General features: G+C 39.0%; 1 protein-coding gene across 1 annotated transcript in view; it reads right to left on the bottom strand.

Annotated features, from left to right (window-relative positions):
• LOC126190740 (cartilage oligomeric matrix protein) overlaps positions 1-25,915 on the bottom strand; it is a 428,170-nt gene that overhangs the window by 25,421 nt on the left and 376,834 nt on the right. Inside the window, exons 17-19 of the mRNA XM_049931233.1 lie at positions 23,701-23,876; positions 23,477-23,582; positions 15,718-15,839 (exon numbers count right to left, since the gene is read on the bottom strand). Of these exons, the coding sequence (XP_049787190.1) occupies positions 15,718-15,839; positions 23,477-23,582; positions 23,701-23,876 (404 nt within the window). The remainder of the gene's footprint in view (positions 1-15,717; positions 15,840-23,476; positions 23,583-23,700; positions 23,877-25,915) is intronic.

Genomic DNA, 25,915 nt, shown 5'->3' with positions numbered 1-25,915 from the left:
GTTTCCAGCTATGTTTATAGGTGCATGACATTGCTTGAATGAATATTAGCTTATAAAAGATTGCATCATAAATTCTATTAATGAGTAAACTGTAGCTTTTGTAAAAGTGACAGAACTTGTGAAGGATTCTGAATAATTTTAAAGTTGTGTAAAATTAAAGGGACAAAATACAGGATAATTCAAAATTAATATGGTGGTTACAAATGACTCTAACTGTTTAACGCATAGCAATACATCAGTAAGAATTACACAGAATTTAAAGGAAAGTTCAATGCTTTGGATAACAGCAAGGAATCAGAAACCGGTATGTAGATACACACATTTTCAAATCACCGCCTTCTAACATGTTGTCTTGGTCACACTGGATGTGACAATGCTGTATTCTGCTCTTGGCCACAAGGATCTTCAGATCTGACACTCATGGGTCTCTTTGTACGGTGTTATGTGTAAGACCTTGTACATGTGCCTCTTTTCCTGAAAACAATTCTATGACTCAAAATGTGAATTTCTAATGTGGCTGCATTGGTGACATTGAATATGCTTCAGAATGCGTGGCCTGAAATGGCATATCCTTGTGACCAAGGGGAGTCATACAGAACACTATAAATTATGTAAAAAATTTTCAACCTTCTCTTAAATTCCCTGTTACTCTTATTCATTTATCACTGTGCACTGAATAGTTATAGCCCTTTTCTAATTGCCAATTCATTTGGAATAGGCCTGTATTTTGTTTGCAATGGGACACTTCTGTTCAACGTCAATTACTGCTGATACAATAGCTACATTGTGAAATTAAATTTCTTAAAATAAAATTGGGTTGATGGAATATGTATTGGACCATTAAAGCACTATTTTATCAACAGTAATCAGTTAACTATTTGAAGAATGTATCTCAGAAACAGTGTGAAGTATGGAAAAATAAAACCATTATACAAGGTGTTAGGGATGTAAGTGTAGATGTTTTTATTAATGACTAAGGACAGTGCAGTGAACAACATTACATCACTATTTACTTTGTTTGTAGACTAAGAATTGTAGCCACTATGAGAAGTAAGCAATTATTGTTTATTTTCCCCAAGTCAGCAGGTCAGATACTGAAGTGTGGATTCAAAATGGATAATCTATACTGACAGGTGTGCCGGCCACGGTGGTCTCGTGGTTCTAGGCGCGCAGTCCGGAACCGCGCGACTGCTACGGTCGCAGGTTCGAATCCTGCCTCGGCCATGGATGTGTGTGATGTCTTTAGGTTAGTTAGGTTTAAGTAGTTCTAAGTTCTAGGGGACTGATGACCTCAGATGTTAAGTCCCATAGTTCTCAGAGCCATTTGAGCCTGACAGGTGTAGTCCACTCTGCAGCACAGTTACAACTGTGCAGAAAACACCAGGTAATAAATTATGCAACGAGTATGTGGGAAGACCGTTAGATAAAAGGAAAAAAGTAACTAACACGCTGAAGGGGGTACACATTAAGGTACCAGGTATCACAATCTATATACTACATCCATAACACTCTGTGTTTTCAAAACGTCAAACTTCAGGAACTATTTCTTTCCTTCTTCTAACAATGAAAGGTTGTTGAAATCTGACTTCAAATCCCTTGTAAAGTCCAGTGTAATCTCAACAAGAAGCAGCTGCAGAGTAGTTAAGGCACTGGACTGACAATCAGGCAGAGAGCATTTAGCGTTAATATCTTGCCCACCTGGTTTATGTTTCACTTGGTTCCTCTGTATGTTCAAGGTTAACACTAGGATGGTTTCTCATATAAGGCCACAACTGAATGTAATGTCTCTAAATAACCCCACTGTCAATGAAGCATTAAATCTTCCTCTTGTATATTCACAAAATTGGTCTGGTTTTCAGAAACATAAAATTACAATATGTTATCAGCAAATATGTTGCAAAAATTAATTTCTCATTAGTCCCTGGAGATTAAAGAAAGTGTGTATGACTTATTAAGCACAGGTAATACTGTGAAGAGTCCTTATTGTTCTATCAATTGCAAAAGTAAAGAATAAGGGTTGTTCACAGCAACTGTTTGCATTACTTCCATCAAGAATGGGTATAATACACAATAGAGTAGATTTTTTTCAGTATATGGGAACATAGTAATGCAGCAACAATGCTAGTGAGAATATTAAGGAAAATAAATACTAATGAAAGCCTTGCTATAATAAGAGATTTGATACTCAATAGTTTTGAGTTTACTTAAATAGGTCCCTCTGATTCCTGCCAACGAGATGATAAACCAGCCATGCAGATGGACAGGGTGATATTGATGTTGTAGAACTTTGTGTAGTTATTTTTTATGATCCATAAAACAAAAAGCTTTTTTCTTAAATCAGGCAAAACTTCACTAGGAAAACATAATATGGTTAACTTCAAGTATAAGCCTTTAAAGAAGTCAAACAGGGCAAACAAGTATGCTGTAGCCTGACAGAGGACACTCCAAATTTTTGGAGGGACTCCAACAAGTGGCACTGTGGTTGGAGAATATTTGCGTATCTACTTTTTCATAGATGGTGAGCTCTGTTGTGAACATAAGTCTTTCAGGAAATATATTTTGTATCACAGATGAATTCCAATGAAAACTGTTGATGGCTGGAAAAACTGTTTTGAGCTTAGTAATTTATATTAAGAGTATTTTTGAAAGTGATCTTACTAGTAAACGTATCTGCATTTAATTACCATTTTTCTCTTGAGGCTTTTGTTTCCAGCACCAAAAAATTGTTAAACTTAGTGATCAATAATTTTTAACTATGTCTAGCCGTCTCATTATTGTTTCAGAAGTGAATTTTATCTGTGCTGAAATATGTGGTTTCTGTTTTGTGAGCCCCAGAATATTTGTGCTCCATGTTTGTAGCTTATTCGGACCTCTTTTGGGCATATAATTTGCTTTTTCCCCAACTGTATTACAGAGTAGAATGTGAATGTCACAATATTATTTGTTAACAGTTCTTTCTTCCCCTCTTTGATTTTTTGGGATTAATGCTAGCCAAGATATATGGACAAAACCAAGAAGATGGACCATCATGAAAAATAAATAAAGAGGTTTTAAATTCACACAAAGAATGATGCAGTTCCAGTACAGTCTGTAGATATACACAAAAACCATCCACAGTATTGTTCTTTAATTTACGTTTACCCTCTGCTGGTTACCACACAGTGTATGACAATGGATATTTTTTGTTCCACTATCATCATCTACCTTCCCACCCTGCTTTCCTGTTCCAGTCATAAATTGTACACACAATGAGCACATACTGTGAAGCCCCTGTATGGGCATAAATTTATGTGATTTAAGCATTGTGGCCATTTCAGAAAATATATCTGGATTGAAGTAATAAACAATTACTGATGTTTTGTACAATTTTTCTGAACACAAATAATGAAAGGAGTTAGGGTAACGACTCACTATACAGATGAGGCTTTGAATGTTCAAGAGACCCCGGGTTCCCGGGTTCGATTCCCGGCGGGGTCAGGGATTTTCTCTGCCTCGTGATGACTGGGTGTCGTGTGATGTCCTTAGGTTAGTTAGGTTTAAGTAGTTCTAAGTTCTAGGGGACTGATGACCATAGATGTTAAGTCCCACAGTGCTCAGAGCCATTTGGACCATTTTTTTGTTCAAGAGACATAAACAAAATGACTGAAAGGATTGCTGATTTACTGGACAGTGTCCTTCTTCTCTCTCTCTCTCTCTCTCTCTCTCTCTCTCTCTCTCTCTCTCTCTCCCCCTCCCTCTCCCTCTCCACCCCTGCCCCCCCCCCCACCCTTTTCCCAGCACTGCAGTTCAATTTGAAGGAGATGTGTTGGCTGGAGTGTGAGAGAACAGATGTGGAGGAGGAATGAAAATTGGCTGATAGTTGAGAGGGACCAGGATCAGGATGATAACATGGCATTTGTGGGCCTGCTCTGGAGCAAGGATCAGGATGAGAATGCGGCTTTGGTGAGCCTGCTCTAAAATGGGCAAGTTGTGTTGCAAGTGTCACATGATGAGATGGAGGAATGTTTGGTAGGGGGCAATAGAAAAGAGGAGGACAGAGACTATCGAGAGGAAAATGTCTGTGGATGATGGGATGAAGTGGGAGGCTTGGGGACAGGAGTGAAGGTGGGTGTGGGCAGGAGGTGGTAGAGGTAGAGATCGAGAAGATTTTGGGATTGAAGGATGTGCTTTAGGTACACTTCCTATCTATGTATTTCACGGAACCTGTTATTGGAGGGTAGAGTGACATGGGATGCACACTCAAGTAGCCATTGATGTTGATCATATTTTGCTCAGCAGAACTCAGGTCTTGCCCACAATCTGATGATGGCCGTTAATTCTGATGGACAGCTACTTGGTAGTCACATCCACATAAAGGGATGTAAAAAAGTTAGAGGGGCACAACTGGTGTATGACATGGCTGCTTTGACAGGTGGTTCTGTCTCAGGATGTGCTGGACAGGTACATAGTACAAGTCCTGCAGCAGGGTCTTTCACGGAAATATGGACCCATGTGGCAAAGGGTTGGTATTAGGCACAACATAGAGATGGACCAGGGTATTTTGTTAATTGGTTGGACAGCAGAATACCTCTTTTGGAGGGGTGGGAAGAAATGCTGGTAAGATGTTCCTCATATCCAAGCATGGTGATTGGTAGCTGAAGTCCAGGCAAAAAATTTACCTAAGTTTTTCCAGTATGGAGGCAGTGCTCCTTGGAGTTGGTTCATGGTGTTGGTTGGAGAATTAGGGGCTTGTGTGAAAATATTGTGGAGATCTGTTCACAGACTAGTTACATTAAAAACTCTGCACATTTTATTGAAAAACTGATGGAGATTAACATCAGCTCAAGTGATATTCTTGTGAGCTTTGATGTAGTGTCATTGTTTACCATGGTGCCTGTAAACGAAGCTATTTCATATATAGCAGACATTTTTACGACTGACATAGTGGCTTTATTTAAACACTGCATGACGACAACTTATTTCCAGTATAACAACTAGTTTTATGAACAGATCGATGGGGTGGTGATGGGAAGCCCTCTCAGCCCAGCTGTTGCCAATTTATTTATGGAGATCTTCGAACAGCGAGCGCTGCAGACTGCCAGTAAAAAGCCTGCTAAATGGTACCGCTATGTTGATGACACATTTTTAGTGTGGACTCATGGTGAAGAAGAGTTGGATGTCTTCTTGGTGCACCTGAACAGCATTAACCCGAAGATACAGTTTACGATGGAGAAAGAGAGCAATGGTCAACTCAATTTCCTGGATGTGTCGGTAATGAAATGGGTGGATGGGACGCTGGGCCACAAGGCATATAGAAAGAACACTCACATGGATCGATACCTCCACAAGGAATCTAACCATCATCCGAGGCAAAAAAGAGGTGTCATTAAAACCTTGGTGGACAGAGCCAACAAAATCTGCGAGCCGGCTTACTTACAAGATGAACTGAATCCCCTACAGTCAGCCTTCATCAAAAACGGATATACAAGTAAGGAAATTGATCGAGCCCTCCATCAAAGAAGAAAAGAACCCAGAAGTCCAGAGCAACAACGGACACCTACTGGAAAAGTTTTCCTACCGTTTATTAATAAGGTTACGGACCGTGTTGGGAAAGTTCTGGCCAAGTATGGGATCGAAACAATCTTCAGACCCACCAAGAAGATTAAGGAACATTTAAGAACTGCAAAAGAAGCCCGACATCCCCTAGCAACACCTGGGGTATACAAAATTCCATGCAGTAGTGGACAAGTATATATTGGAACAACGAAAAGAAGTGTAAACACCCGCTTAGCCGAACATAAAAGAAACTGTCGCTTAGGACACATCGAAAAATCGGCCGTAGCTGAGCATTTTTTTCGAGATGGGAATCATGAAATTAAATTTAATGAGACAAGCGTTCTAGCATGAACATCCCATTATCATATGCACATGTATAGAGAAGCAATAGAAATTCACAAGCACCACAGCAATTTCAATAGAAAAGAGGAAGTTTTAAAGTTGGAAAAAATATGGATGTCGACGTTGTGCCTGCAGAATGACAATTGATTAATCTTAATCGAGAATGATGACGCCTTCCAAAGATAGGCATACCGTCGGCATCACGTGACGAATGGTGGTGCCCTCGGTGCGCTCTATAAATACGAGAGTACCAGCAGCCTCAGTGGCAGTAGCTGGACGACCTCAGAAGATGTCTCCCGCAGATGGAGACGAAACGTCAGGTGGAAATTTTATACATCGACCACGGCCTCTCAGCCCGGAAGTTTTAACTGAAGACAACACCGGCCATGAAAGCCTACATTGTATGATTAAACGCCTCTACGGGGAGGAAGTGTCAGTTTTGGTTCGGCGACTGGAGGGACTGCGCAAGAAGAAAGCACAACAACTGTGTACGCTTACTTTCCTGCTACGCTGCCGGGACACCGCAACAGCGCCGAAGTTTCTGAAGGCGAGGAGAATGTTTCACTCGGTGCAAGTGCACCGTATTTACAACCGCATGGAACTAGAAATGCTACGGGAACGAATTCACCATACGCGGCGAGAACTAGCGGAAACTAGCAGTAAGCTGTTATATCTCCATTTATATATCAGTAACATAATGCAGTGTTATGACTGGAATAAGGTGGACTGTCTAACATTCAGGACCATTGAGCTCAGTGCAGAAATGGCAAGTAATAGGCAAAAGAGGAAATTCGATGGCCTACAGAAAGGCAGAGGTGAAACATAAGTCGCTGGCAACTCTCGAACTGTGATTAACATGTCTGGGAGAGAATTAACAAAAGAGGAACATTCAGTTCTGTCAAAAGGAGGCAACTTTGCAGTCACGCCACTAAAGGTTCCTACGGAGGACATTATAGCGAATGTGGAGGCAGGAATCCGTTTGTTACCATTGCACTCCGTGGATGAAATCAGGACTGAAACAGCCAGAATATTACGCCAAGCGAAACTATCGACCAGCAATTTGTCTCAATCGGAAAGGAGGGCACTGAGGGAGATCAATGCGGATAAGAGCATTATTGTACTTGCAGCTGATAAAGGAAATGCTACGGTTTTGCTGAACACCGAAGATTATCACAAGAAGATTAGTGACCTTTTCAATCCCACTACGTACAAAAAACTTGAGAATGATCCTACAACCAAAGTTTTGAGAAATACCAATCAACTGGTGAAACAATCTTCTCTTTCTTTGGATGATAAAAAACAACTCTGCAAAATGGAAGCTTATCCACCCAGACATTATGGACTCCCAAAGGTGCATAAACCACAGGTCCCATTGAGACTGATTGTGAGTGCCATAGGATCTCCAACACAAGAGGTGGCCAGGTATCTTGCCTGCTTGCTGCAACCACACATTGGCAGAACGGACAGTTACATTAAAAACTCGGCGCATTTTATTGAAAAACTGACGGAGATTAACGTCAGCCCAAGTGATATTCTTGTGAGCTTCGATGTAGTGTCATTGTTTACCATGGTGCCTGTAAACGAAGATATTTCATATATAGCAGATATTTTTACGACTGACATAGTGGCTTTATTTAAACACTGCATGACGACAACTTATTTCCAGTATAACAACGAGTTTTATGAACAGATCGACGGGGTGACGATGGGAAGCCCTCTCAGCCCAGCTGTTGCCAATTTATTTATGGAGATCTTCGAACAGCGAGTGCTGCAGACTGCCAGTAAAAAGCCTGCTAAATGGTACCGCTATGTTGATGACACATTTGTAGTGTGGACTTATGGTGAAGAAGAGTTGGATGTCTTCTTGGTGCACCTGAACAGCATTAACCCGAAGATACAGTTTACGATGGAGAAAGAGAGCAATGGTCAACTCAATTTCCTGGATGTGTCGGTAATGAAATGGGTGGATGGGACGCTGGGCCACAAGGCATATAGAAAGAACACTCACACGGATCGATACCTCCACAAGGAATCTAACCATCATCCGAGGCAAAAAAGAGGTGTCATTAAAACCTTGGTGGACAGAGCCAACAAAATCTGCGAGCCGGCTTACTTACAAGATGAACTGAATCACCTACAGTCAGCCTTCATCAAAAACGGATATACAAGTAAGGAAATTGATCGAGCCCTCCATCAAAGAAGAAAAGAACCCAGAAGTCCAGAGCAACAACGGACACCTACTGGAAAAGTTTTCCTACCGTTTATTAATAAGGTTACGGACCGTGTTGGGAAAGTTCTGGCCAAGTATGGGATCGAAACAATCTTCAGACCCACCAAGAAGATTAAGGAACATTTAAGAACTGCAAAAGAAGCCCGACATCCCCTAGCAACACCTGGGGTATACAAAATTCCATGCAGTTGTGGACAAGTATATATTGGAACAACGAAAAGAAGTGTAAACACCCGCTTAGCCGAACATAAAAGAAACTGTCGCTTAGGACACATCGGCCGTAGCTGAGCATTTTTTTCGAGATGGGAATCATGAAATTAAATTTAATGAGACAAGCGTTCTAGCATGAACATCCCATTATCATATGCGCATGTATAGAGAAGCAATAGAAATTCACAAGCACCACAACAATTTCAATAGAAAAGAGGAAGTTTTAAAGTTGGACAAAATATGGATGTCGACGTTGTGCCTGCAGAATGACAATCGATTACTCTTAATCGAGAATGATGACGCCTTCCAAAGATAGGCATACCGTTGGCATCATGTGACGAATGGTGGTACCCTCTGTGTGTTCTATAAATGCAAGAGTACCAGCAGCCTCAGTGGCAGTAGCCGGACGACCTCAGAAGATGTCTCCCACAGATGGAGACGAAACGTCAGGTGGAAATTTTATACATCGACCACGGCCTCTCAGCCCGGAAGTTTTAACTGAAGACAACACTGGCCGTGAAAGCCTACATTGTATGATTAATATCTGTGTAAGTTGCACATCATGTTTAGCCATCCTTTTGATATACAGCTAGCTGTCTCTTGAAGGTGGCCTAAGAAGCTGAAAGCCAGCACATGACCAAATAAATGTAATTTTGCAGAACATTGTGAAGTGTTTTCTTTTTAATATTCTCATCATGTGGTGCCAAGCACCAACAAAAAATTCAGTTAAGATCCTGCCCACTGTACTATTCTATAAGACAAGAAAGGATATACCAATCCAAAATACACCATTCAGAGGGTTTCAGAAGTAAGGTGTCTAAGGATTAATCTCTTTAAAACCTATAGCTTGTTGCAGACATGATCAACTTGCTGTTACCATGAAAGTGTGCCATCTTCATGTAAAATGAAGACCTTACACCCTGAACAAGCCTTTGACAGGATTTCATCATTCACAGTATTCTATTTAAACCAGTATGTTTAAAGTGGATAATATTTGTTTTTGCTGCATTAACTTTAAAATTATCACTTACAAATTGAACTTATGATTTTTCAATGGAGTTTTGAACCTCATCACTAAATCTGGGCTCATTGCTCATCCAGAGCCCAAACATTTCATTATCATACATAGTAAATGGAGCATTATTGTCTACACAACTTGGAAAATCATTCCCATAACAAATGTAAAGGAATGGCTCTAAAATGGAGACCTAAGTGACACTAAAATTTATGTTTCTTCTTCTTGGTCATCTTCTCTCTCTCTAGTACTTCTCTATTATCACTTATAATTCATGTACACTGCTGATCTTTTAAATATGTTTCTAGAAACTGTATGGGTTTTCCAGTGACACCACTCATGACAAGATTTGATGGGAGTGGATCTACTTCTACATCTACATCTACACCTATACACCTCTGTGAGGCCCAATTGTACTAGTTATTAAGGTCTCTTCCTGTTCTATTCATTTATGGAGCATGGGAAGAATGATTGTTTGAATGTCTCTGTGCATGCAGTAATTATCCTAATCTTCTCCTCACAATCGCTATGTGAGTGATATGAGTGATACATGGATACATGGGGGGTTGGGGGTTATAGTATATTTCTTAAGTAATCATTCAAAGTCAGTTCTTGACACTTTGTTAATAGACTTTCTTGGGATAGTGTACATCTATCTTCAAGAGTGTTCCAGTTCAGTTTCTTCAGTATCTCTGTGACACTCTCCCATGGATTAAACAAAGCTGTGATAGTTCATACTGCCCTTCTCTGTATACACTCAATATCCCCTGTTAATCATGTCTGGTACAGGTCCCACATACTTGAGCAGTATTCTACAACCAGTCACAAGAGTGATTTGTAAGCAATCTCCTTTGTAGACTGTCTGCACTTTCACAGTTTTCTGCCAACAACTGAGCCTATGTGATCATTACATTTCATATCCCTACAAAGTCTTAAACCCATGTATTTGTATGAGTTGGCCGGTTCCAACAGTGAGTTATTGATATTATAGCATACTACGTTTTTTTCATTTTGTGAAGTAAAAAAATTTACATTTCTAAATGTTTAGAGCAAGGTGTCCATCTCTGCACCACATTGAAATCTTATCAAGATCTGACTGAATATTAATGCAGCTTCTTTCAGATTGTGCTTCATTATAGATAACTGCATCATCTGCAAAAAGCCTGATTTTACTATTAATATTGTGTGCAAGGTCATTAATATACAAGATAAACAGCAAGGGTCCCAACACACTTCCTTGAGACACACCCGAATTTACTTCTATATCTGATGATGATGCTCCAGCCTAGATAACATGCTGTGTTCATCCTACCAAAAAATCCTAATCCAGTCACAAATTTCGCTTGATACCCATTACGGTCTTACTTTTAACAATAAGCGTAGATGTGGTACAGAGTCAAATGATTTTTGGAAGCCAAGAAATACTACATTTACCAGACTGCCTTGATCAAAAGCTTTCAGTATGTTGTGTGCGAAAAGTGCGAGTTAGGTTTCACATGACTAATGTTTTCAGAAACCATGCTGGTTAGCGTTGAGGAGGTCATTCTGTTCAAGATATCTCATTATGTTTGACCTCAGAATATATTCTAAGTCTACAACAAATCGATGTCAAGAATATTCAACAGTAGCTAGGGGATCACTTCTACTATCCTTCTAGTAGATAGGTGTGTTCTGTGCTTTTTTACAAGAACTGGGCACTTTTTTTTTTTAATACTTACTTCACTCATCTTTTCCTTGGCATGAAGGTTAAATTCTCCTGGGTTTTCCTTTGTAAAGGAACATTTGAAAATTGAGTTAAGTATTTCAGCTTTTACTTTGCTACTCTCAATTTCAGCTCTTCTCTCATTTGCTAAGGACTGGACACTAACTTCTTAGGTGCTACTTACAACCTTTACATATGACTAGAATTTCTTTGGATTAGGTGAAATGTCATTTGACAGTATACTGCTATGGTAGTCATTGTAGGCATGATGCATTACTCTCTTGAGGGCCATAAGTGTTTCATTCAGCATTTCTCTATTTATAACTCTAAGCTTTGTTTTATGCCTAATATGCAGTAATCCCTCTCTCTTTAGAAGTTTCTGTACAGTGACTATGTACCATGAAGGTTCCCTCTTATTATGAACTGTTCTACTGGGTACAAAGATACATCCCGTGTGCTGTCAACTATTCTATCAAAAACTGCTTGTTATATTATTGTGTTCCAAGATGCTTTTTAACATTAGTCTCTCAGTCACTTACCTGAATGTTGAGATTAAGGTAATAAGTCTTTTTTGTGTTAAGGTTTGGCAACAGCCATTTTCGAATTGTCAGAAAATACATTTTCTTCAAGCACACAGTTTAGTAGATGAAATAATGGTTTCACTAACTCATGTTTACACTTAGTCTGTAGAAATGGCGTAATTTCCTCTTAGCCTGTTGACTTTTTATTTCTGAGGTTATCGATCAGCTGCAGAAAATCATCTGTACCTAATGCAGTTCTGTTTGCTAGCTGTTTCATTCATGTGGATACTGAGTGTACTGTTTCATTTAGACATCAATTTCAGTGATATCAATGAAGTAATCTTAAAAATTCTGGTAGCTAGAAAGGAATGTTATTAATATTAATTTGTATTGCATTTCTCTAATTTGATTTACAGTTGACCAACAAGGCTCCGAAATGTTACCTGAAGATTGTATCTGTTTGCTAATACTTTCTGTTTTTAATCTCCAGGTCTTTTTGTGAAGTGACATTTTCACTGCTTGTAGTATTCTTTCCATAACTCAGTGCAGTCAGTAGTGTATACTCAATTTAATGGCACAGGTTTTAATTGTACATTTGGGTTTTTATGGATATTAACTTTTTTTGTTTATGAGATGGTACTGTTAATGAGTGCAGCCAGAACTTCCAAGTGAGTGTTTCATTTATTGTTGACCCAAATGGTAATAATTACAGAGTATGAGATTCTGTGTGGAGATGGTATTCACTTGTACTTATAAATTTTTATTGGTTTGAATCAAGTGTTACATTTGAGTTCAACATAAATGATCTGAGAGGTGACTATTTATAGTGTCGGCTGAAAGCAAGGGGAAAGTAGAGCATTAATTTTTCCCGAGGACATGCAGCTTTACTGAATGGTTAAATGATGATGGTGTCCTCGTGGGTAAAATATTCCGGAGTTAAAATAGTCCCCCATTCAGATCTCTGGGCTGTAACTACTCAGGTGGACACCGTTATCAGGAGAAAGAAAACTGGTGTTCTATGTTTTGAAGCGTGGAATGTCAGATCCCTTAATCGGGCAGGTAGGTTAGAAAATTTAAAAAGGGAAATGGATAGGTTAAAGTTAGATGTAGTGGGAATTAGTGAAGTTCAGTGGCAGGAGTAACAAGACTTCTGGTCAGGTGAATACAGGGTTGGTAAATAAAAAATCAAATAAGGGTACTCCAGGAGTAGATTTAACAATGAATAAAAAAAACAGGAGTGTGAGTAAGCTGCTACAAACAGCATAGTGATAGCATTAATGTAGCAAAGATAGACACGAAGCCCACACCTACCATAGTAGTACAAGTTTATATGCCAACCAGCTCCGCAGACGATGAAGAGATTGATGAAATGTATGATGAGATAAAAGAAATCATTCAGATAGTGAAAGGAGACAAAAATTTAATAGTCATGGGTGACTGGAATTTGATAGTAAGAAAAGGAAGAGAAGGAAAAGTAGTAGGTGAATATGAAATGAGGGTAAGGAATGAAAGAGGAAGCTGCCTGGTGGACATTTGCACAGAGCATAACTTCATCATAGCTAACACTTGGTTCAAGATAATGAAAGAAGGTTTTATAAGTGGAAGAAGCCTGGAGACACTGGAAGGTTTCAGATAGATTATATAATGGTAAGACAGAGATTTAGAAACCAGGTTTTAAATTGTAAGACATTTCCAGGGGCAGATGTGAACTCTGACCACAATCTATTGGTTATGAACTGTAGATTAAATCTGAAGAAACTGAAAAAAGGTGAGAATTTAAGGAGATGGGACTTGGATAAACTGAAAGAACCAGAGGTTGTAGAGGGTTTCAGAGAGAGCATTAGGGAATGATTGACAAGAACGGGGGGAAAGAAATACAGTAGAAGAAGAATGGGTAGCTTTGAGAGATGAAATAATGAAGGCAGCAGAGGATCAAGTAGGTAAAACGATGAGAGCTAGTAGAAATCCTTGGATAACAGAAGAGATATTGAATTTAATTGATGAAAGGAGAAAATATAAACATGCAGTAAATGAAGCAGGCAAAAATGAATACAGATGTCTCAAAAATGAGATCGACAGGAAGTGCAAAATGGCTAAGCAGGGGTGGCTAGAGGACAAATGTAAGGATGTAGAGGCTTATCTCACTAGGGGTAAGATAGATACTGCCTACAGGAAAATTAAAGAGACCTTTGGAGAAAAGAGAACCACGTGTATGAATATCAAGAGCTCAGATGGAAACCCAGTTCTAAGCAAAGAAGGGAAAGCAGAAAGGTGGAAGGAGTATATAGAGGGTCTATACAAGGGCGATGTACTTGAGGACAATATTATGGAAATGGAAGAGGATATAGATGAAGATGAAATGGGAGATACGATACTGCGTGAACAGTTTGACAGAGCACTGAAAGACCTAAGTTGAAACAAGGTCCCGGGAGTAGACAACATTCCATTAGAACTATTGATAGCCTTGGGAGAGCCAACCCTGACAAAACTCTACCATCTGGTGAGCAAGATGTATGAGACAGGTGAAATACCCTCAGACTTCAAGAAGAATATAATAATTCCAATCCCAAAGAAAGTAGGTGTTGAGAGACGTGAAAATTACCGAACGATCAGTTTAATAAATCACAGCTGCAAAATACTAACGCGAATTCTTTACAGACAAATGGAAAAACTGGTAGAAGCCGACCTTGGGGAAGATCAGTTTGGACTCCGTAGAAATGTTGAAACATGTGAGGCAATACTGACCCTACGACTTATCTTAGAAGATAGATTAAGGAAAGGTAAACCTACATTTCTAGCATTTGTAGACTAAGAGAAAGCTTTTGACAATACTGATTGGAATACTTCTCTTTCAGATTCTGAAGGTGGCAGGGCTCAAATACATGGAGCGAAAGGCTGTTTACAATTTGTACAGAAACCAGATGGCAGTTATAAGAGTTGAGGGGCATGATAGGGAAGCAGTGGTTGGGAAGGGAGTGAGACAGGGTTGTAGCCTATCCCCGATGTTATTCAATCTGTATATTGAGAAAGCAGTAAAGGAAACAAAAGAAAAATTCAGAGAAGGAATTAAAATCCATGTAGAAGAAATAAAAACTTTGAGGTTTGGTGACGACATCATAATTCTGTCAGAGACAGCAAAGGACCTGGAAGAGCAGTTGAACAGAATGGACAATGTCTTGAAAGGAAAATATAAGATGAACATCAACAAAAGCAAAACAACGATAATAGAATGTAGTCGAATTAAATCGGCGATGCTGAGGAAATTAGATTAGGAAATGAGACACAGTACTAGATGAGTTTTTCTATTTGGGGAGTAAAATAACTGATGATGGTTGAAGTAGAAATGATATAAACTGTAGACTGGCAATGGCAAGGAAAGCGTTTCTGAAGAAGAGAAATTTGTTAACATCAAGTATGGATTTAAGTGTCAGGAAGTCGTTTCTGAAAGTATTTGTATGGAGTGTAGCCATGTATGGAAGTGAAACATGGACAATAAATAGTTTAGGCAAGAAGAGAACAGAAGCTTTCGAAATGTGGTGCTACAGAAGAATGCTGAAGATTAGGTGGGTAGATCACATAACTAATGCGGAAGAACTGAAAATAGTTGGGGTGAAGAGAAATTTGTGACACATCTTGACTAGAAGAAGGGATCAGTTGGTAGGACCTGTTCTGAGGCATCAGGGAATAACCAATTTAGTATTGGAGGGCAGTGTGGAGGGTAAAAATCATAGAGGGAGACCAAGAGATGAATACACTGAGCAGATTCAGAAGGATGTAGGTTGCAGTAAGTACTGGGAGATGAAGAAGCTTGCACAGAGTAGAGTAGCACGGAGAGCTGCATCAAACTAGTCTCTGGTCTGAAGACCACAACAACAACAATTTTAACTTATGGCATGCAGAGAACAGATCGCTCGTAACTGCAAAAAAATTCGGTGTGTATAGTTTGTGTGCTCATAATTTGTTATAACATGGAATTGAACTTCCTTGTCTTTAGCTATTCCAGCAGTTAAAAGTGCAAGTAGATGTTTTGTCAGCATCTTTCACCATAATGACAAGACATATATTTTTATTTGTTTTGGGATGTCATAACTTAAGTAACCAGACAGAATGTAATAAATATTGGTGTTCTAAAATGTCTTCCTTACTTTCATAACATACATACCTACAGCTAGTCCAGGATCACTGTTCATTGTCTGTACAATTTCTGCACCTTTATTATATATTACCCAGTTTGGATCTATTTGTGAGTCACCTTCAGGGTCCAGAACAACTGTTTGATATGTCCTGAAAAGAGATATAGGTTTTTTTATTTCCTTGGTTACGAATAGGAAAAATTACTAAAAAATTAATTTAATGTCATTGTTATAAAAAATTCATTTATTTTTCATGCACATACATTAGCTTTATTGGTATTGAAACATTGCTAGATATTATGTGTCTGTAACTGAGAAATAACTATAAAATAAAGCAAAAAATAGTTTATTTTAAATGAGTGAATAACTTGTGTACTTGAAACTTGGCTCAAAGGAGAGGTAACCTGACAGGGTTGTGGTGTGGTGGAATAGTAAAGAATAATAAATATCAATTTATTCATCTCACAATATACATTTATTAATCATCTGATTAATAATTCATTTTCATAAAATTATAGCTAATGAAATGCAACACTATTCTTAAAATTTTGAGAATAAATGATTGATCAATCAAGTTCGATGTATGATCTGTGAAAGTGTTGTTTATTCATTGTCTGATTTCTGGTTTGCTTGTTGATAAATTGCTTTTTTCTGCAATAAATATGATTATCATTACACAAGAAATTAGCGTGGATATTTATATTCGAGTGTTAATTTCGCCTGCATTAATGGTGACCCTGATATAAGAGTAGTTTTACGGTACACAAGTATTTTCTGCATCTTGCGAAATACGATTTTGGCATGGGGTGCACATAAACAGTTATACACCATTGGCAGTGGAAACCACCATCAACAACAAGATATTGAGGATTTGGAACTCTTTTCACTTGCATAACACTCAATGAATGCAGGGCCATGAGTCAATCCAACCTTGGAGCAAGAGCAGTCATACATTTCGAGTACCCACACTATGCCTGGAAGCGACATCAAACCAGATCTGACAGGTTACTGATCCCAGTACTCTCATCTGTGTCATGGCCACACGCATGTGTTAAAGACTTTCTCCCCATCAGCTTGTGCAGTTCTTCTGCATCATGATTACAATTACTGGCCCTGCCATTTACACCTGCACAACCGGAAACATGGTTCATGGTTGTGGAAAATGTTTTTGTTCATTTGTGGGTCACTGAAGACTATGAGCAGTTTACACTGATGATCAGCAACCTGGGCTAGTATGTGACCACTTTAATTTCAGGCATTATTTTGCACCCACCTCTCCAATGAGCCTACCTTGCTCTCAAAATGGCTAAACTATCTCATGGAGAGGTTAAACAAATGCTGTATCATGGAAGGCTTCATGAGAGCTTTGATGATTTATTATAACATGCATGGCAACAACAGGTGCCTTCACATATTCAGCTATCTTTGAATGTGCACGAAGGGCAACCCTTACATAGGTTACTGCAGGTTGCTGATTGGGTGCATGCAACACAAGATTTGACTGCTATGGTGGCCATGGCGTCAACAGCTACCAATGTTCCAGCCGACTACTACTGACAACTGCCAAGCTCACATGAAGACATGACATCTCACTTTGCCATCACCTCTTACAGACACTCAAAGACCGTAGGTGAAAAATTCTGAAGTGTAAGTGCCATGGTTGAGACGATGACCAAACAGGTTGTTACAACTATGGACTGGTTTTAATGAAAGCTCTAGTTCACACCATTCTTCCATTCTGCAGTCTCAAGATCACAGCCAATTCCAAGCTAGTTCTACTAACATCTGCTGGTATCTAGACATCTTGGATCTCATGCTGTGAAGTGTACAAAGCTGCGAAACTACTCATTTGTGACCTGGATTTGGCACAACAGATCACCACACCTACGAAGAACACTACCACCAAAAGGAGTGAAGTCTCATGGCTGTAGTCTCATTGGCAGATATGCCACTTCTAGCAGTACAGCACCTGCTCAGACAACTAAAGCACTACCACCTCCCGTGCACATTACAACATCGCAGCGGTTACATATTTTGGACAAAATTTCCGGTTTGGTTTTCTTGATTGACACTGGCTCCGAGGCACCTACCTCATGCGCAACTGATGTAATGACTGATGAGTCTCTACGTTTAAGGGCTATAAACAATTCCATTACCCTCTTTTAGCCATAAAGATCTGATGATTGATATTGGTTTTGCTTCCCATTTCAAGTGGACTTCTGCAGTTGCCAACAATGCTGTCTATCTTAGGTGCTGATGTTTCACGTTTTGCATTTACTGTGTACTTGACAAATGTGTGTCTAATAAATGGGTCTGTCAGTTGCAAAGTGATGGAGCTCAGGGTCATTCTGCTGTTGACATGCTGAATAGAGTCGACATTATAAATACACAGTTCTCTCAGGGCACTTTCATTGTGCATATGACAGAGTTTTCATTGGTGCCACAGAGGCTGATGCAGCATTGCAGAGTTAAGCACAATACCATGTACCATATAGGTATGACACCAGGCCCACCTGTTTCACAATGCATCTGCAGGATTGCACCAGAATGCCTAATAGAGACTAAAGCAATCTTTGAAGAAATACCTCAGTAGGAGCTATACATTGTTTCAACAGCCCAAGGGCATCTCATGTACCTGGTCCAGAAGAAGGATGGTTTGTGGCATTCTGTGCTGATTAATGTGAATTGAATGCTAGCAGTTTATCAGACAGGTATCCCATACCTAATACTAATACTTTTCATATATTTTGGCAGGCATAAATGTTTTCATTGTTCTGAATAGCCTCAAGGCTTGTAATCAAATTCTGGTAGTGCCTAGTGAAACACCAAAAACAGTAATGATTATGCATTTCGATCTTTTTGAGTTCTTGTTATAGACATTCAGAATCAAAATCACTGCTCACACTTGGCAACATTTCATTGGCAAAGTTTTGCCAGGACTAACATTTTGTTTTACATATTTGTATGCTATTCTAGTATTCTCATCTAATGCTCAGTTGCACAACAGAGATGTTCATGAAATACAACAGAGACTATGAAGCCATGGCATTGTATTGAATGAGGATATATGCATCACACGCAAAAGTGAATTAGCTTTTCTCATCCATAGGGCCTTGGCTCATGGTATCTACCCACTGCAAGAGAAGATACCCATTTTACATGACCTTCTGAAGCCAAAGGATTATCAATAGTTGAGATGTTTTCTGGGCATGGTGAATTTTTATTGCTATCATCTTCTGGCAATGTTTTACATTCAAAAACCTCTGAGGAACTCACCTCCAGTCACAACACCAAGGACAAATGACCACTAAAGTGAACTCCAGAAATGGACAAAGCTTCCAGCGATCTCATGGAAGCAATGCTACTTGCACACACTGTACCCTCTACTCCACTGGACTTTGTTGTAGATGCTAGCTAAAGTACAACTGGCACCACTCTATATTAAAAATTCTAGAACCATTGGCAGCTGTTAATGTTGTTTTTGAAAAAAATTATACCCAGGACAAAGAAAATGGAGTGGTTTTGATAGAGAACTGTTGGCACTTTATGAGAGCATAAGGCATTTCCACCCTCAAATTGGAGCCTGGCCAATGATGACCTATGCAGGCCATGTTAGACATCTTACAAAATGGCAAATGCTGCAAGGTATTTATCAAGAGAGGGAAACCAATATGGGTCATACCATCACCACCTTCGGATAGCATACCAACACCCACAGTTATGCAACACCCTGATGCACCCACATGGACCTCAAAAGTACAGTGTCAATGTCCAGTTGCTCACCACTGACCACACGTTTGACTACACCTAAGTTTGCATCAGTGCTCCAACCAACTGCCCGCACAAGAGCCAGATGATTTTTCCCATAGTAAAAGTGATTATCATCATACAAAAAATTAGCATGGCAACTTTAATTGGGTATTAATTTTGCCTAAAAATTAATGTAATTTTTCTTAAGAATGATCAGTTATCATTATATAATCAGGCTAACAACCTATGAAATCTTACTTAAATTATCAGTTGATCCTTCATCAACTCTTCCACTGAGTAGTAACATTTATGAGTATCAGAGTATGTACGCACATGGCACCCTCCTATGTCAGCTTGTTTATGGGGCATCTAGAGGAAATCTTCCCAGCCTGCCAAAACCCAAACACCCTGGTCTAGTTCAGGGTGGCTGGTCATATCTCCTTGGTTTGGACTTAGGACCAAGAAACCGTAGCCTCATTCCTTCACAACCTTAACACCTTCCTCTTCCATCCACTTCACCTGGTCCTCCTCAATGCAGCTTGCCACCTTCCTAGACATTGACCTCCTCCTCTCTGATGGCTCCATCCACACCTCTGTCCACATTAAACTCATGAACCACCAACAGTACATGCATTTTGACAGCTACCATCCCTTCCCTTCTCGCCACCCAACTGGCCTTAATTTACATTAATTTCCTCTGTCTCACCATTTCTTCACTGTAACTACTCTTTGCTTCACTCAATTTTAGATTTCTACATCTGTCATTAGCTTTCCCGTCTATTTTTCACTGCTCCCCTCCCACCTCTGTTATGTACAATGCACTTAGCTTTTCCCTTTTATTAACCCATGCATGATGTTTAAGCTGTAATCTCTGTCTGCATATTACCCTGTCTTCCATCTTTAAGCTCTCAGATTTTAAAACCTCATGCAATGCAGTCCCCAGCAATCAGTCTTTCCTTCTCATCCTGTATGGTAAGTCTCCCCTGACCTGTGGTTCTGGGTGACTTTCCCAAAATCTACCCATTTTTCCTAGACCTCTCCAGTCCTTTTCCTTCACCCCTATTCCTTTCACTTCAGCCCTTCTGCCTGAAGAAGGAGCCACTGGCTCCGAAAGCTTGCCAGTTACATCCGTCTTTTATGTGTGTATTCTGCCGGCACTTAGAGAGTATATTTTTTATCTAGCCCATTAAATAACATTATTATTGTTGTAATATTCAGCATTCTTCAGTAGTATTTCAAAAGCTTCTATTTTCTGCTTGTCAAAACTGTTTGTCTTCTGTGTTTCACTTGCTTTCAAGGCCACATTCCAGACAAATACATTCAGAAAAGCTCTCCTAACACTTAAATTTATGTTTGATGTTTATGAATTTCTCTTTATCAGAAATGTTTTTCTTCTTATTGCCAGTCTGCATTTTATATCCTCTCCATTGTGGCCAATTTCAGTTATTTTGCTGCCCAAATAGCAAACCCCCATGTACTAATTTTAGTGCCTCATTTCCTAATCTAATTCCTGCAATATCATTTGATTTAATTTGACTACATCTGTTACCATTGTTTTACTGTAACTGATGTTCATCATATAACGTCATTTAAAGACACTATTCATTTTGTTCAACTCATCTTCCAAACCTTCTGTCATCTTGATAGGATTAAAATGTCATCAGATTACTTTCAATTCAGGTGATCTTTATTTTGTACTGTGTGGCATACATTGTATAATAGATGTCAAAACTAAATTTGAAAGCAAACTAAAAGTTTGCATGCGAACAATTTCTTCTATTCCACAAACAGATTTATTTTGATATTTAATGTATGCAGAACAAATAATTATATACTTACTTTCATTACTGAACTAATTTTTTTTACTGCCTTATACAAACACATATGTAACTGGTAATATTTAAATATGAGTTTATTCCATTTTATATTGTTATATCAGACAACTGGGACATGGAACACTCAAAATATATAAATTAACCTAAGGGAACTGAAAGAATTGCAAATGCAGGAGTGTGGTGCACCATGTCATGTAACCCTGCTGAAAATTGATCTTGCTGTACAGCGGCCTAACTTTGGCGTTGACTGTGTATATTTAGTACTCCCTATGGTTTCAGACTGAGCAGGTGTGCTGTCTTGTTGTGTACCATTTTGAGCAATAAAGTAATATTATTCCATACTGTATTTTGTTGTACGTCATCTGCACCATATCCCACTGTATGGATCTACATTGGTGACCTGCAACAACTGCGAATTATGGCAGGTATATGCCAAACCGGATACTTCACATCAACAGTCCAGTCATTGTGTAATCATTGTGCATTGCAATTCACAAATTACACAAAGAAGTGCAGTGCCATAGTATGCAGTACTGTAAACCGACTTGCAAACAAAGTGTATTCTTGAAAAATGACAGTGACACCCACCAGTGAAGTGTGTCAACAATTGCTGACAACACCAAACAATGGTGTCCTAAGATTGATTTATTGTGGGTGTGATTCTGTTGCACTCCAACTTTGCAAGCAGCCCATACTGAGCAACTAGAATCTCGCGATCACCCACTATGAATGATGACTTTTCCATGCCGTATGAACTGATTTTCGATCCAGTGCCGACACGGCTGCCTACACAGACACACAGTCTGTCTGCATTACCAAGCCCCAACATGTACGGAAATGGGACTTTTGCCTATATTACCACTACTAATTCTTCCATGGCAAAACAGCATGACCACCCACAGATGTTACCTTCAACTGAATCTAGTGTTCACCTCAAGCTACTGCCATTTCATTCTGATCAGCCCTACACACAGTTTCCCTTATTGGACCGTATCCTTGCCACCCATGACTTCACCAGTGATGTTACAATATTCATCATGGTACTCAGACACTTGGATGAACCTGCAGATGTGATAAGCATCATCCTTGCACTTCCAGCGGACAAAAAATATTCTTCAATACAATCAGCACTTCTGCAATGCCTCTCCAGGGCACTAGAAGAACAACTGCAACAAATGATCTATAATGAACAATTAACAAGCAGGATCTTGTGCGATGTGTTACAGAACCGAGCTTGTCCCCTCATATCCCAACCATTTTGGTAGATCATATTCGGCCACCTGCAAACTTGTCACATCCTGGTGTTCAACTGACACGCCTTATTACAAATAATTTTTTATGGCCAAACATGAAGAAAGATTGCAATGATGTGGACATGGCAGCCAAAATGCCTTGTTACAAATAATTTTTTATGGTCGAACATGAAGAAAGATTGCAATGAGGTGGACATGGCAGTCAACAATCACAGCTATCTCCTGACAGTTTCCTCACAGTCACCATTCCTAGAACCTCACTCCTGTCCACCACTGCAATTGAGGACCATGAGGTAAAATCCCTCGTAGCTGACACTATCGGAATGCCCCCAACAACTGATATTCCGTAACAGTCCTGCTATGGCTGGACAGTGACCACTTGCATAGCAAGATTACCACCTTGATGCTATGCAATGGAAGCCAGGCAATCACACCTTCAACACCTACAGCTCAGATGCTGTCATGACAAATGACCATGGCAGATTGCCCACCACCACACCATCACACAGATGTCATCTTATCGCACTATCACCGGCCTCTGGCGATTGCCTTTCCCCAGTACTCCACACTACAGGGAAAAAGCGGAGGGGGGGGGGGGGCTGGGAAGGGGTTGCTCTGTGGGGATGCCACACTGTGTAACCCCTTTGACAACTGATCTTGCTCCACAATGGGTTTATTTTAGGTGTTGATTGTATATTGTTAGTATGCTCTATGATTTCAGATTGAGTAGACATGCTTACTTATTGTGTAATGTACCATTTTGAGCAATAAAGTAATATTATTCTGTACTGCATTGTGTTGAATGTCATCCACAAAATATCACATCATATGGACCTACAGTAGTAAGCATAAAGTTGTCTATGTATATCACATAATATGTAATCCTATATGATTGACTCGTAAAATCAATGTAACACTCATAAGATGATTAATTAATTTCAGTAAATTACCTGAAATCAGTTGAATATATTTTTGAGTTGTTTGGGCAGTTATCTAAGTAGTTAGGAACACTGTCATTATCAAAGTCATCTTGACAGATATCTCCAATGCCATTTTCTGTAAAGTACAAGGAAACAGACAAAAATCATTATATTAGAAAATATTTCTTTCAAACACCTTAGGGAGGATGGCAAGAACAATGTTATGAGAAAATTAACTTCATCAGGTTACTAACTGTCAAGATCTTCCTGATTTCTGTTTGGAACCAGAGGGCAGTTGTCTTCATTGTTGGGGATTCCATCATCATCTTTGTCAGGATCGCATTCGTCTCCCCGGCCATCTCCATCTGTGTCTAGTTGATCACTGTTTGGTATCTTGGGGCAGTTGTCCACATTGTCCTGAATACCATCTCTGAAAAAAACAAATGGGGCAGTTGACTGATGGGTACAAGATTTTATTAGATTTAGTTGAACACAGTGTTTAGCCTGCCTGAAGACACGAGGGCTTATTTCTCAGACTTCAAACAAAACTTACTGGTTTAATTACCTTAAAAAGTTTCATTAGCAAAGCCGTCACTTACACAAAATACCTCAATTCATATGTACAATATCAATATTTCATGAGTGTTTTAGAATTTCAAAGTGATAATCTCACTAACTGGGTATGAAACAAGTGTTCTGTTTTGTGCATGTGTTCAGCTGTTTGTGAAAATTGCAGTTTTTAGATTTTGCAAGAATTGAAGCATGAGATTGATATGGTTCATTAAGATCTCCAGATGATTACTTTGGCATCAGAGCTCAAATAATTGTATAGCAAGCAGTAACTGTGAGCAAGTACTAAGTACAAGTAGTGAAGAATGAACTCTGAAACTGGAGGAATGATTTCCAAAGCTGTACCATATCTCTTCACGGGCAGCAAGTGCATTAGGAAAACACTGCATGAATGTAATCTTGTCTATTCTTCTCCTGCTATAAGATCCATATGTATGTGGTAAGCTAAAAAATGTGATAAACTGACAATTGGGCATGTTAATAAAGTGTCATATGATGCGGCATTTGCAAAACTGAACGTATAAATAGGCAATCTATCACAGATCATTTAGTCAACTACTCTATACTGCTCACTCACTTATTCATTCATTGCGTTTTGCAGATGCGATAATGAAGAACAACCTTCAGGGATGTGGAATGAGTTAATGAATATAGAAACAAAGTGAAGCAGAGTTGTGGACTGCATTGGTAATCAATTGTTGAACTGTAGTAAGAAATTTGTACTACTCAGCTTACATTTTACATGCTAGAATTAATATGGAAAATGCTACTTTCTCATTTATATTAAATAGCTGCTGCTTAAGGCCTATGTGACAACATTAGTATTTGTCTTAGAAAAGCAGTTACAGACAAGGTGTGATCAAAAAGTAATGAGAATTTTTTAATTTCAGGGGCTTTATACACCGATTTTAAATTTTATATATGTATATATTTTTAAATCTTGTTGGTACACATGTTCCTGATGTATGTTTGCATTTTCAGCTGTTTTGAATATTTAGTTTATTGTAGACAGTCAAAAAGGTTTTATGTATTTTCAAGTGTTCAGTGAATTTTGGCTTTGGAAAAAAATGGATCAAAGAATTTGCATTAAATTTTTCTTCAAAACAGGAATAAAGAGCAGAACCACGTTTGAAATGTTGATTGTGGCTTTTGAAAATCTGCTATGAGTAAGACAAGAGTTTAAAAGTGGTATAAATGTTTTAAAGAAGGCTGGGAAGACACTGAAGACGCTGACTGCCCTGGACGCCCTAGCACATCAGTTACTGACAACATGGGAGAAGTAAAGAAAATGGTTGTGGAAAGTCACTGAATCACTATCAGAGAGGTTGCTGATGATATTGGCTTATCCTTTGGCTCACACCAAACAATTTGTTTTAATGTTTTTGGCATGAAACATATAGCACCAACATTTGTTCAAAAATTGTTGAATTTCAACTGAAAATTACATGGCATAGACATCAATCAGGAATTTCTGAATGAAATCAACAGTGATCCAGAACTTCTAAAAAAGGTTATAACAGGTGAAAAAACATGGGTATGTGGGTATGACATCAAAACCAAAGCCCAATCTTCCCAATGGAAACTGCCTGAAGAGCCCAAGACCAAAAAATTTGACAAATTCAACCACATGTGAAGGTTCTTCTCACTGTTTTCTTTGAATACAATGTAATAATTTATCATGAGTCGCTGCCATATGGTTGAATGATCAGTAAAGATTACTAACTGTGAGTTACGTGCCGTCTGCTAGCAGCAGTCTGAAGAAAATGACCAGAATTGTGGCAAAATCGCTCGTGCAAAATTGTGTCAAGATAATGGTCCCACTCACACCTCAATGCTTTTTCATGATTTTGTGCCAAAAAACAAAACTCCCATCTTGCCTTGCCACCATATTTTTGGACA

The sequence above is a fragment of the Schistocerca cancellata genome, chromosome 6, assembly GCF_023864275.1.
Source record: "Schistocerca cancellata isolate TAMUIC-IGC-003103 chromosome 6, iqSchCanc2.1, whole genome shotgun sequence".
NCBI classification, from domain to species: Eukaryota; Metazoa; Arthropoda; class Insecta; order Orthoptera; family Acrididae; genus Schistocerca; species Schistocerca cancellata.
The sequence above is the reverse complement of the archived record's forward strand: the minus strand, read 5'-3'. Positions and strand labels throughout refer to the sequence as shown.